The sequence below is a fragment of the Equus quagga genome, chromosome 5 (genome assembly GCF_021613505.1).
Source record: "Equus quagga isolate Etosha38 chromosome 5, UCLA_HA_Equagga_1.0, whole genome shotgun sequence".
Lineage (NCBI taxonomy): Eukaryota > Metazoa > Chordata > Mammalia > Perissodactyla > Equidae > Equus > Equus quagga.
In genome coordinates this window covers 59,724,973-59,737,050 of record NC_060271.1, presented here as the reverse complement: position 1 = coordinate 59,737,050, position 12,078 = coordinate 59,724,973, and the positions used below count along the sequence as shown (strand labels likewise).

The 12,078-nt window shown below is 46.2% G+C and overlaps 1 protein-coding gene across 1 annotated transcript; it reads left to right on the top strand.

Annotated features, from left to right (window-relative positions):
• Window positions 1-4,017: 4,017 nt before the first annotated feature.
• LOC124239018 (cytochrome c oxidase subunit 5B, mitochondrial) lies at window positions 4,018-5,821 on the top strand. The gene is made up of 4 exons (XM_046660340.1): window positions 4,018-4,174; window positions 4,721-4,794; window positions 4,963-5,062; window positions 5,623-5,821. The coding sequence occupies exons 1-4, from the start codon at window positions 4,072-4,074 to the stop codon at window positions 5,733-5,735; spliced, it is 390 nt and encodes a 129-aa protein (XP_046516296.1). The 5' UTR covers window positions 4,018-4,071; the 3' UTR covers window positions 5,736-5,821.
• The last annotated feature ends 6,257 nt before the right edge of the window (window positions 5,822-12,078 follow it).

Here is a 12,078-nt window from a genome sequence, read left to right as displayed (position 1 = left end):
TGCAGTTCGCAGCAAAGGAAATGCAAATGACCAATAAACATACTAAAAGAGGCTCAGCTGCCTTAGAAGTCAGGGAACCGAAAATGCAAACAGCAACAGCATCTCCTGTTTTACTCATTCCTGGGGGAACTTTGTAAAAGGCGGTAACGGTCAGGGCATGGAGGCAGGGAGTGGCACTCACACGCCTGCTGGTAGAGCATGAATTGCTCCAAACTTTTGGGTATACAACCTGGCAGAATTTGTTATAATGTTCAATGTACACATTCTTTGGCCCTATTCCTCAGAAATGAAGGCTCCAGAATATAAGGCTATACGTACACAGACGTGCATTGCACCATTGTTTGAGGCAGAAAACCAGAAACTCTGAATATTCATCAAAGAGGAAATGTCAGGTAGATCGTAGTGCATTCAGAGGAGGGAACATTATGCAGCAATTACATAAGATGAATTAGATCTATGTATTGATTTGTGATATCCACAAAATATTTTTAAGTGAAAAAAGCAACTTACTAATAGTTTGTATAGTAGTTACATATTTTTGTATTTTATCTTCATTTATAGATCTGTACATTTTTAAGAAACATCCCAAATATGTGCATTTGTTTGAATATGTTTATATGAGCATGGAGCACTGATTCTCAATCAGGGCAATTTTGCCCTCTAGGGGACACATGGCAAGGGCGAAAGACAATTTTGGTTGTCGCCACTGGGGAGTGCTACTGGCATAGTTGCTGAACATCCTTCAAGGCACACAGGACAGCGACCCCCATTTACTGCAAAGACTCATCCAGTCCAAAACATCAACAGAGCTAAAGTTGCGAAACCTTGGCACAGAGAAAGGAAACAAGGGATAAGCACAAAATCGTTAAGTTAAATTTTCTTACACATATATGTTGTTTGACTTATTACAATGTGCATTTATTTTGACTACTACAAATTATCCTATAAAAGTAAAAAATAATGCTCAATAAAAGTTTATTGTTTTGGCAAAGACAATGATGGAGCAGGAGTGGGAGACTGTTCCCCAAGCCAAACTATTTCCCAAGGAGGCATTGGGGGCAGGGGTGTGAGCGGAGGGTGGTGGGAGGCAGAGACAGCAGGCGATGGGGCTGATACCCTGGAGCCTGGTCCTCACATTGGAGCTCTCCCATATAGTCTAAATAATCCCAGGGGTTTTTTTTTGTTTTTTTTTTAAAGATTTTATTTTCTTTTCCTTTTTCTCCCCAAAGCTCCCCAGTACATAGTTGTATATTCTTCGTTGTGCGTCCTTCTAGTTGTGGCATGTGGAACGCTGCCTCAGCATGGTTTGATGAGCAGTGCCACGTCTGCGCCTAGGATTCGAACCAACGAAACACTGGGCCGCCTGCAGCAGAGCACACGAACTTAACCACTCGGCCACGGGGCCAGCCCCAATCCCAGGGTTTTTGTGAGCTGAATGAGGACCTGCAAAAATGTCCTATGATTAGGCAAGCCTACTGTGAGAGTGAGAAACAAGCCTAAACTCTATTACCATTTTGTAGCCTGGAATAAACCATATATGGTCAGGTGGCAGGGAATTGTAACATCAGAACTGAATTTCTCACTGGTCTGCTGAGAGCTGGGTTAGTAGGTATTTCTTGGGAAAGAGTGGCCAATTAAGATGGGAAAACTCTGGCTTAAACCATAGGTAAATTAAACGGGATTCTCTGCTTCAGCCCTAATCAGAAACTTTAATATGCTAGAATGTACATTCCCAAGAGGGTGGTCATCAAATGCAGGATTTCCGTGTTGACAAATAGAAATGGCAAGCAACAGGATATATTGGAGCATGTGAGGAAGCCATTTGGTGTAAACCTAATTCGGCCTTTGCTTTTCCAAAAGGGCCTGATGTGGCCATTAAGCATGCATTGTATATCTGCTTTAATCATTTACTATGGCAAGAACAAATGCCCTTAAGATAAAAGTGCAACTTCCCCCACATTGGCATTTCCTTAAGGATAAGCACCTCTTCCTAGGCTAGGAACTGATTGCTGCACTCATCTTTGACCACCCAGTTCACCTGTGACCACCCAGCTTGAGACAGCAGACCTGCCACCTTGCGGTGTCCACCGAGACAGCAGACCTACCTACCGTGTCCATCATCACTGTGCTGACAGAGCAGTCTCACGACTATTGTAAAAGGGACATTTCAGTCCTATGTGAGACATCCTCTTTGGGGGTATATAACCACTCTGTACACCCTACTTTGGTGCCCTTTCTTCCTTTGGGAAGGAAGGCCCCGGGCCACAGTCCTCACATTTTAGCTCAGAAGAAACTCACCCAAATTTTCATTTATAGATTGGTTATGGATTATTTTCGTTGACAGTGTCTTGACCGAGTCCTTTTTACTGAGAGCATCCCCTCTCTGGATTCCATGGAATACACTTTGGGAAATACTCATCTAGACTAATCAGAGTTTTACTGATGAGGTGATGGTGGCCAAAAGAAAAGGTGACCGGCTAAGTTAGCTGGTGGGGTTCCATCCCAGAACACCTGTCTTCTGGACCAATGCTTCTTTTCCCAGCATTCAACATCTAACCACAGGTACAAATCAACTATAGATTCTTGGGGAACATTCATAGGACTTAAGGAAAATTTTTTTTTCCAATTTAATTTTGAGGGATTGCAGTGGAGGTAAGAGAGAAGGGAGTAACAGTGGAAGCCATTCAATGCCAAACCCACTTTTAAAGAGGATCAAGACAATTTTGGCCTCAAAATAAACACCATTTTTTTTCTCAGTGGACGTGGCACCCATGAAGACTAGACGTGCTCCTGTGTAGGAATGTTCCACCTGGTCCTTTTGAAAATATAACCTGCACAGGACAGGTGGGAACACCTGGGACTTCAACCCTCCCCGATTTACCTCAAATTGACCCTACAGAGCCAGGAGAAGCCCTACAAAACTGATTCTGTATATTCTGTCCAAGAAGTGAATTTACTAAAATTTACTTGATCTCTGGGCCTCTGCAAGGAACTGAGGAGTCAAAGATGAAAGAGCATAATACCCGCTCTGAAGGGATTTCCTGTCTGGTAGGGAAACAGATATTGCACACAGCCAGAGTGTGACAGGGCTATATGACAAGGTGAATACAGTCCCAGGAACCGATGGAGGGCAGTGTTTACAAAGCCTTTCGAATTTCACCTTGCTAAGAAGCTTGCATATTTTAGCTTGGGGGCAATGGGGAGCTATGGAAGATGTTTTCAGTTTTAAACAGAGAACTCTGGCCCCAGAACGCTCTGTGACTCCGTTTTCCCATTATCAATTCCCCTTCCCGCTGCCCCCTCCCTTGACCTCTTCCTTGGTTAATAACTTCCCGGTGTGTCCACCCCTTCCCCCACATCACGAAGGGCCTTCGTCCTGGGAGGGGTCCTAAATCTGGCCCTACCTGCCTCCCCATCGCGGGCTCCGCCTCAGGGCTGGACCTCACTTGTAATGACCTCATCACCTCAACACAACTGTAACAGGAAATTGATGCTAAGGCTGCGGGTAGGTCCTGCCCAAGTTCTTAAGGACTGGGGCAATGGAACAAGTTCGCGGTGGCTCACCCACTGCCAGATGAACCAGCGTAAAAATTAACACAGTGGCCTTTAGGAGCCTACTCCAAAATTTAGATCATTTGGGGTCTAGCAAGTTTCTCGACAGACGCAGGCTTACAGACTTCCATCAGCAGGCTCCACGTTTACTGAGCACAACTATCAGGCAAGGCGCACAGGAACTCCAGTGAGGTTACCCCATTCTACGGACGAGGTCACTGAGTCCTAGGGACGCAAAACGACTTACTCCACATCTCCGCACTAGTAAAGCGCTAAGCCCCAAGAACCTACAGGGGAGACCGTGACAGCTACTCTGACCTCGGAGCTGCGCGGCGGAAGTACCGAGGCAGAACTGAGCATGCGCAGCCTTTGCCGCCGCAGGCGGAGTCACGTGAGCGGGGCGGGCTCCCAGGCGGGCGGAAGCGGAAGGGTGACGCCGAAGGCAAAGAGCCCTGCCCCGGAAGTCCCGCCCGTCTTTGGAGCCCGTCCTCGGAAGTGGTGCTGTTTGTAGCGGGCGTGATGGCTTCAAGGTTACTTCGCGGAGCTGTAGCGCTGTCCGCGCAGGCCCTGAGGGCCCGCGGTCCCCGTGGAGTCGCCGCCGTGCGCTCTATGGCATCTGGAGGTACTCGGCCGGCCGGGCGCGCCAGCACCGGCGCCGTTGCCCTCACGGGGTGGGGCTAGAGGCGGCAAAGCGGGGCTGGCCGTTCAGCTCCTCGGAGCCCTGGTGACCGCTCCACGGCCCCGAGTGCCTCGGGCCCGCGGGCGTCTCTCTGTTATTCCCGGCCGCCTCTGCTCGCCCTCGGAACTGACCCTGCTGCGAAAGAATCCTAAACGGAGGTGCCGGGTCACCTTGGGGACCGGAGACTGCAACCGGGATGTGGGAGGCTAAGCCGCCCTTCAGATCTGCGCCCACCTCATGTTGGAGGATCCCCACTAGCAATCTGATTGATCTGCTTTTAGAAAAAAACGTTGTGAAAAATTGGCCTCCGTGGTTGAAGGAAGAAAGATGCCCTGTGCTGCCACTTTTGGGGATCATGACTCTGGTCCTTAGGGGACAATGTGTATGGGTAGCCTTTAGGAGTTTATGAACTGTGTGCAAAGGTTTATGTATGTGCGTGTTCCGTCGTGAGCAGTTCAGACGACATCCTAATTCAGTATCTTCCTTTAGGTGGTGTTCCTACTGATGACGAGCAGGCGACTGGGCTGGAACGGGAGGTCTTGATGGCTGCACGGAAGGGATTGGTGAGGAGAGACCTCTTTCTTTGTCTTCTTGGGAGCTCACGGATGGGATCAGAGCAGTCTCCTCTCTGGGAGCATTTGATCCAGGAAACCTGGCTTGTGGGAACAGTACCGCTAGCCTCCAGAGGGTAGAGGTCATTTGACATAACGGTTCAATTCTTGTCTTTTCAGGACCCATACAATATACTGGCCCCAAAGGCAGCTTCAGGCACCAAGGAAGACCCTAATTTAGTCCCCTCCATCACCAACAAGCGGATAGTGGGCTGCATCTGTAAGTACCTCACCACTGTTTCCCTATTCATTTATTTAATATATCCTACTATACAGGATGTCTACAAGCTGCTTCAAATCTTTTGTTTATGTGTATAAAGAGGATATGTGTGTAAATGAGTTATTCTAAGGGTCCTGGCAGTCAAGCCTCATTAGCCTGAGTAGGTCATCCTTACTGTAAAGAGACATAGACTGTCTTTAATACTGGCTCATTGGAGATGCAGCATGAAGGAGTGCTCATCCAGAAAATATTTACTGTACTTCCTCTTTGCCAGAGACCGTTTTAGGCATTAGGAATATATACCAGAATGGACTCTGCTTTGGGATTCTACATATGCAGGGGAACTGTTAGAACTATAGTGACTCTGATATGAGGTCAGTTTACTCACAGGTAAACTTAGGGCCTCAGTTTCTTTATCTGAAAAGTGGTGAGGAGAGCTTGAACTGATTCCTTAAGATGTCAGCCATAACTTTGTGTCTCAGAGGTGGCTGAGGATGAGATTAATATTGAAAGTCTCCCCTTCTAGGCTGGATGACCTTCAACCACCTTTTTCCTTTCAGGTGAAGAAGACAACAGTGCTGTCATCTGGTTCTGGCTGCACAAAGGCGAGACCCAGCGGTGCCCTAGCTGTGGAGCCCATTACAAGCTGGTGCCCCACCAGCTGGCCCACTGAATCTTTGCACTAACTTACTCAAAATGTGCTATAAAGTTTCTTCTTTCCAGTAAAGACTAGCCATTGCATTGGCTCCTTCTCCCACAGTTGGCTGATCTTCTTTCTTTCCTGTATTTTTGGGGAGGCAAGGATGATTCTTATATTGGGAATAGCTATCCGTGAATATTGGCTTGTCATCCAGTTGCGTACACTGAGATTGACAATCTTATAATACAATGATTGGGACCACCTGGAATGGGGAAGGTGTGGGTGTGGTGTCAGGTTGACTGGACTTGTAATAGTGGCTCCCTCATTTAACTTTGCCACTGGGGGCATGCTCTCTGAGGGTAGGTTACATCTACCAAAAAAAGATAAATACGTTCTGAGGTGTTAGAAGTAATAATAACACATAAAGAGCCTGGCAGATGGTAGGTCCTCACGGTATTATTATAAACACAGTGCCCTTGTGAGGAGAGTTTCAGAGACTTTAAAGTGGTTCATGGTTCATGGGGATACCATCAGCAAAATCTAGAATATGGGACAATTCCAGAAACCAATGACGAGTTTCTTCAAATAAATTGCATGGAGAAAAAAAAGGTAGAACCTATCAAGTGAAATGGACATGAGGGAGATACCAACCAAGAACAATGCAGGGACTTTGGATCTTGATGCGAAAAACCAACGGTAAAAAAAAAGAAGAAATTGAACTCTGGACGTGCAATATTTAGGGATTTATTAAATTTTAGATGTGTTAATGAAATTAGGTTTTTTTAATGCTTTAGAGATACATACTGAGGTTCTTAGAGGTGACCTATGACTGGGATTAGCTTTAAAACAGTGGGAAGAAGGGGGAGAGAGAAGTTGGTCCATTGTAGCCAGGTACAAGAGGGGTCATTGTTTCTACTTTTGTGTGTTTGAACTTGACTATAATAAAAAACAAACAAACAGAGTTGAGGGGGAAAGAGAAAAAAAATCCAATTCAGCCACTTTGTACGTGTTAACACCTTGGACAATTAACTTCTCAAAAATATTTGTAAAATGGAACTAGTACCTTTGCATTTTGTGTTGGGATTAGCCACAGAGGTGGCTTTAGTTACTGTCTCCACAAAATTGGTTCGAACTAGCTCTTTCACTTGAACTGATGATGAGAGGTGAAGAGAAAAGCCCTTTCCCCTAGTCTTGCCTTACCTGCTCTTAGAGTCAAAGCTGCTGCCTCCATTCCTTGCTGTCTGTCATTCTCTCATTTCCAGGAAATGCCCAGGCATTTATCTGCCATTCAAGGCCCTTCCCTTTGGGAGAGGAACACCCTAGATAGCCATCTATTTAATCTGCCCATACCACTCCCACCTTCAGTGCTGTTCCAGGTGAGTTTCCCAATAACTTTATCATGAAGGCTGCTCTGGTGCTCTGCTCTGAATGCCTCCTGCATTCCTTCTTTTTCACTGCTTCCCTTTCCAATCAAAACTCTGCTTAGGGTAAGCTTTTGACCCCCTACATCACTAATCTGGTCTGTCTTCTCCTCCTCCATCTCTAAGCCCCCCTTCTTTGTCTTTTTTAAAATTGTAACCAATTCTCTAAAGAAAGAAAAATCTCCAGTACATTTCCAGACTGGTAGGCAGAATAACAGCCCCCTAAAGATGTTCATGTCCTAATCCTAGAACCTAATGGTCACGGAGTAAAAGGGAATTAAGGTTGCTAATCAGCTGACCTTAAAATAGGGAGATTATCCTGAGTCATCCAGTGGGCCCAGTAATCACAAGGGCGGCTGAAGAAGTCAGAGGGAGATGTGACTGGAAGAATGGTCAGAGAGATGCCATGTTGGTTTGAAGATGGAAGAAGGGGGCCACAGGCCAAGGAATGCAGCTAGCCTCTAGAAGCTGAGAAAGGCAAGGAAATGATTCCACCCTAGTCTCCAGAAAGAACTGCAGCCCCGCTGACACCTTGATTTCAGCTCAGTGAGACCAGTGTTGGACTTGTATAGAACTATAATTGTGTTGCTTTAAGCCACTAAGTGTGCAATAATTTATTACTGCAGCAATAGATCGGCTAACTCCTGCCTCCTAAGTTAGTGGGTCTCAAATTCAGCTGCACATTAGAATCACTTGGGGATGGATTACAACTCCCAACGCCCAGATCACACCCAGACCATTAAGCAGTCTCTGGGGGTGGGACCCAGGCATCAGAACAGTAAAGCTCTCCAGGTGATTTCCACTGCAGCCAAGGCTGAGAACCTCTGTCTTGGGCTAACCACTTACTATGAGTAGCTCTTTTCCTTGCCTCTTGGTAACTGGGAGCCCCAGGGGCACAGAGGAAATGTAATGTCCCCCACTAGGAGCACCAAGCCTTTGCTTTTTGCGTAGAAGTGGGCTTCATCTGAACCTTTGGCCACTTAGCAGTTTAGAAATTGGATCCCATCTCCCCTGACTAGGGAAGAATACAGGCCTCACTCTAATGGTATTAAACAATCTGCATGTACAGAATAAGAACTTTTTTTTCTGGAACTACTTGAGTGTAAGTTGCTGATCTGATGCCCCCTCACACTTGAGTGTGTATTTCTTGCAAAGACATTGTCTTAAGTACCTACAATATGACCATCAAAATCAGGAAATTACAATTGATACATGTCTACCATTTAATCCTCATACCTTACTCAAGTTTTGCCAAATGTTCCTATAACATCCTTTATAGCAAAAGGATCCAGTTCAGAACCACGTGTTGCCTTTAGTTGTCATGTCCCTTTCATCTCCAGTCTGGAACAGTTCCTCAGTCTTTCCTTGACTCTTGAAAATTCACCAACACCTTGAGTTTGTCTGATGTTTCCCTCTTGATGGGATTCAGGTTATGCACCTTGGGTAGGAGTACCACGAGGTGGTGCTGCACCTTCTCAGAAGGCACGTCGTCAGTTTGTGCCACTGCTGATGGGGTTCACTTTGATCATTTGATTAAGCTAATGTCTGCCAGGCTCCTCCACTGTGAAGTTACTCCTTAATTATGAATAAGTGTCTTAGGGGGCAGTACTTTGAGATGCCAATACCCTATTCCTCTTTGAACTTTCAGTTTATTAATTTATATCAGTATGGACTCATGCTTTCTTATTGTATGCAGTGGATTATATTTCATAACTGCCATTATTTAGTTTTTGATGTTTAACCAAACTTGTCCAGTGGGAGCTTCTTCATGCTGGTTCCTGTGGCCTTTTGATGTGTCTCTATCATTCTTTGAGCACTTCTTTTCTGGCACAAAATGTCCCAGGCTCATCTTCCAGGCTGTCTGTAAACCCATGAGGTAGGTGCTATTATTATCACCCCATGTTAGAGATGGGCCAACCCTGGAAGAGCTCAGGATTATGCAGCTAGTTAGCTGTGGTGGCAGGATTGTAAATCCAGACCAGGTAGCTTCAGCCTGAGCTCTTTTTTCTCCCTTTTTATTGGGAAATAGTTTTAGATTTACAGAAAGTTTGCAAAAATAGCAGAGTTCCTATTTACTCTTCACCCAGTTTCCCCTGTTAATGACATGAGATGACTGAAACCAGGAGATTCATATTGATAGTGCTATTCACTAATTTTGCTGGGTTTCCCAGTGAGGTCCTTTTCCAATCCAGGATCTCGCATTGCATTGTGCTGTCATATCTCAGTCTGCAATCTGTGACAGTTGCTCAGTCTGTCTTCAAGAACTGTCCCTTTTGAACAAGAGCATCGGTCCATTAAGTTGTAGAATGCCCACAGTCTGAGTTTGCCTGTCTGTTCCTGGCTACAGTGAGGCTACGCAGGAAAAAAACAGGTGACATTGGGCCCTCTCAGTGCATTGTATCAAGAGATAGTGACTTACTACTGGGGATGTAAACTTGGATCATGGGGTTAAAGTAGTATCCACTAGGTTTATCCACCAGAAAGTTATTGTTTTTCCTTTTGTAGTTAGTAAGTATTGTGGGGAGATAGTTTGAGGCAATGCAAATGTCCTTATTTTTGCTTGCTAATTTTTGCCTGCAACAATCACTACTATGGTGTTTGCCTAATGGTGATTTTCTTTTTCCATTATTCCTTCTACATTTATTAATTGGAATTCGATTCTAAGGAAGAACTGTCCCTTCTACCCCATGTACATATTTATTCAATTATTTATATCAGAAGGGACTATGGATATTTTATTCTATGGCTTATAATCCATTACAGATTTGGCCACTGGGCCCTCCTTCAAGTTGGTTCCTGGGTCCTTTAGAGAAGCCCCCCTCTTTTTTGAGCACTTACTTACTTTGTGGTACCATAAGATATTCCAGGCTCATCTTGTTCTTTCTCTGCCCTAGATCTGGAATTTCTCCAAGGAGCTCTGGTTCCTTTTATTGAAGAACGGTATTTAGAAACCAAGATCTGGACACTATATGTGCTCATTGCTACCGAGGTGTCACTGCCTCTGGGCCCTCCCAGCAGACAGGGCTAGCAAATATACACATATATTTCTAACCCTAGCACTCATACACAGATGCATATTTATTTCACTATCTATCTGTATTTATATGAAAAACCATGAGTCCATACCTCCCATCCCAGTCCAATACCACAAGGTTCATTCTAACCTTACCACCTTCTCATCTGTGGCTTTTCTCCAACAGTGAGAAACCTGGCAGGGCCAGAGTTCTGTAACCATACCATCCCTGCTGGAAGAGAGAGGAGTAGGGAGTATGTTGCATCATGCTTGGCGTTAAAGGATGGGATTTTGACACTCATTTCCAGCAGAGAGAACAGCATGCATAGAGGCCGGCAGGCAAAGCAGGCCATGACGATACATAAGCCTAAAACAGAAGGAACAGACCCCAAAGGGCCAGAATTAAATGCACCAACATGTAGTTCATGAAGGTGATTTCACCAGCATCACATCATTCAGTTTTATTTCACCAGGCAGTGGAGAACCGCTTGATGGTTTGGATTAGGAAGTGGCAGAACCAAAGCTACCTGGGCTTTAGATCCAAGAGCAAATGGAGTGGGTGGGGAGAATGGAGCTGTGGTCATGAGCTGGGATATAGTGGCCACCGTGAAAAGAAATGACAGGCAGGAAAAGTACAGGCAGAGGAACCAACAGGACTGGGTAACCGACAGAATGTGGAGAAGGTAAGCAAGAGGGAGGAGTCACAGCAACAAGGCTCCAAACCTGTGTGGTTGGGAGAAGGTGGTACCATGAACAGAACCCCTAACAAAGGGTTCTCTATAAATTGTTTCCCCTGTTGAGGGCAGGTACATGCCTAACTGCTCTATGACCACAAAGCCTCACAAAATGCCCTCAAAGTCAGGCCTGACTCAGTCATCTCTCCCTTCCTACCTGGTCTCCTCAGTTCTGGGCTGTTCCTCAGCCCCACCAACTCCAACTGCCTTTGACACACAGCTATAACCATCCTCCCATGGCTGGCTGGCCATCACCCAGGACACAGTTAAAAACCCTTTCAAGGCCCTCCACATGCTGGTCCCAATCTACCTTTCTGGTTTATCTTGCCTCATAGCCAGGGGAGACCACTTACCTTTCCATGCTAACTTGGCATCACACAGGTCCATGCCCTTCTCTCCAGTCCCAAGGGACCCCCTGCCTGGAAGACCCTCCTCTACCTGGCTAACCTCTCCGGGCCCCGGGCAAATTAGCCTGCCTCCCTGGCTGGGTTAAATACCCCTTCTCTTGGCCCCCCAACCTTTGTACCAAAATGACCCGTTTATCTTCCTCCCTTGACCTGTACATTTTTGGAGACAGATATGTCTTGTTTACCATTGGCCCCAAACACATAGCACCCTCCTGGACATACTGCAGGTGTTCAAATGATTGACAAAGAAGGAAAGGGCAGACACTCTCCCAACTCCCATTTCTCCCTGCTCCCTCTGCATCCACTGCCCTTCCTCTCCTTGCTGCTCCACCCCTTCCTTCAGCCCAGCTCATCAACAGCCTTGTCCATCTCCCCATCACTCTCCTTCCTGACCTGTCTGAACTCTGAGCCTACATCACTGTTGGTCTGTCGGCCTTAGGCACGTCTGAGCCGGGCAGAAGTACTCAAAAGCACAGGTGAGGATGTGGATGCCCGCCTGCCACAAGGCTCTGTCCAGGGATAAGGGAGAGGAAAGCAGCTTTGTTCTTTGTTTCCAAGTTCTCTGCTCCCAGTGGATTTCAGGAAGCAGATAATGAGGCTGGGGAATTCTGCCACCAGGTTGAGAGCCCAGCCTCCTGGGGCCTCCTGTGCCACTTTACCCTGCCAAGCACTGAAACCTTCAGGCTTCTGAGCTGGAGCCAGTGCCAGGTGCGTCCTTGCTGGTCCTTTCTCTCAAAGTCTCCAAGGATGGATGAGCAAACAACAGCAGGAGAAACCATGAAAAAATAGCCACACACCAGG

Excerpts from the sequence above, each read along its gene's own strand:
- LOC124239018 (XM_046660340.1), top strand. The coding sequence starts at position 4,072 with ATGGCTTCAAGGTTACTTCGCGGAGCTGTAGCGCTGTCCGCGCAGGCC. Across the intron at positions 4,175-4,720 it reads GCGCTCTATGGCATCTGGAG|GTGGTGTTCCTACTGATGAC; the intron begins GTACTCGGCCGG and ends ATCTTCCTTTAG. Across the intron at positions 5,063-5,622 it reads GCGGATAGTGGGCTGCATCT|GTGAAGAAGACAACAGTGCT; the intron begins GTAAGTACCTCA and ends TTTTCCTTTCAG.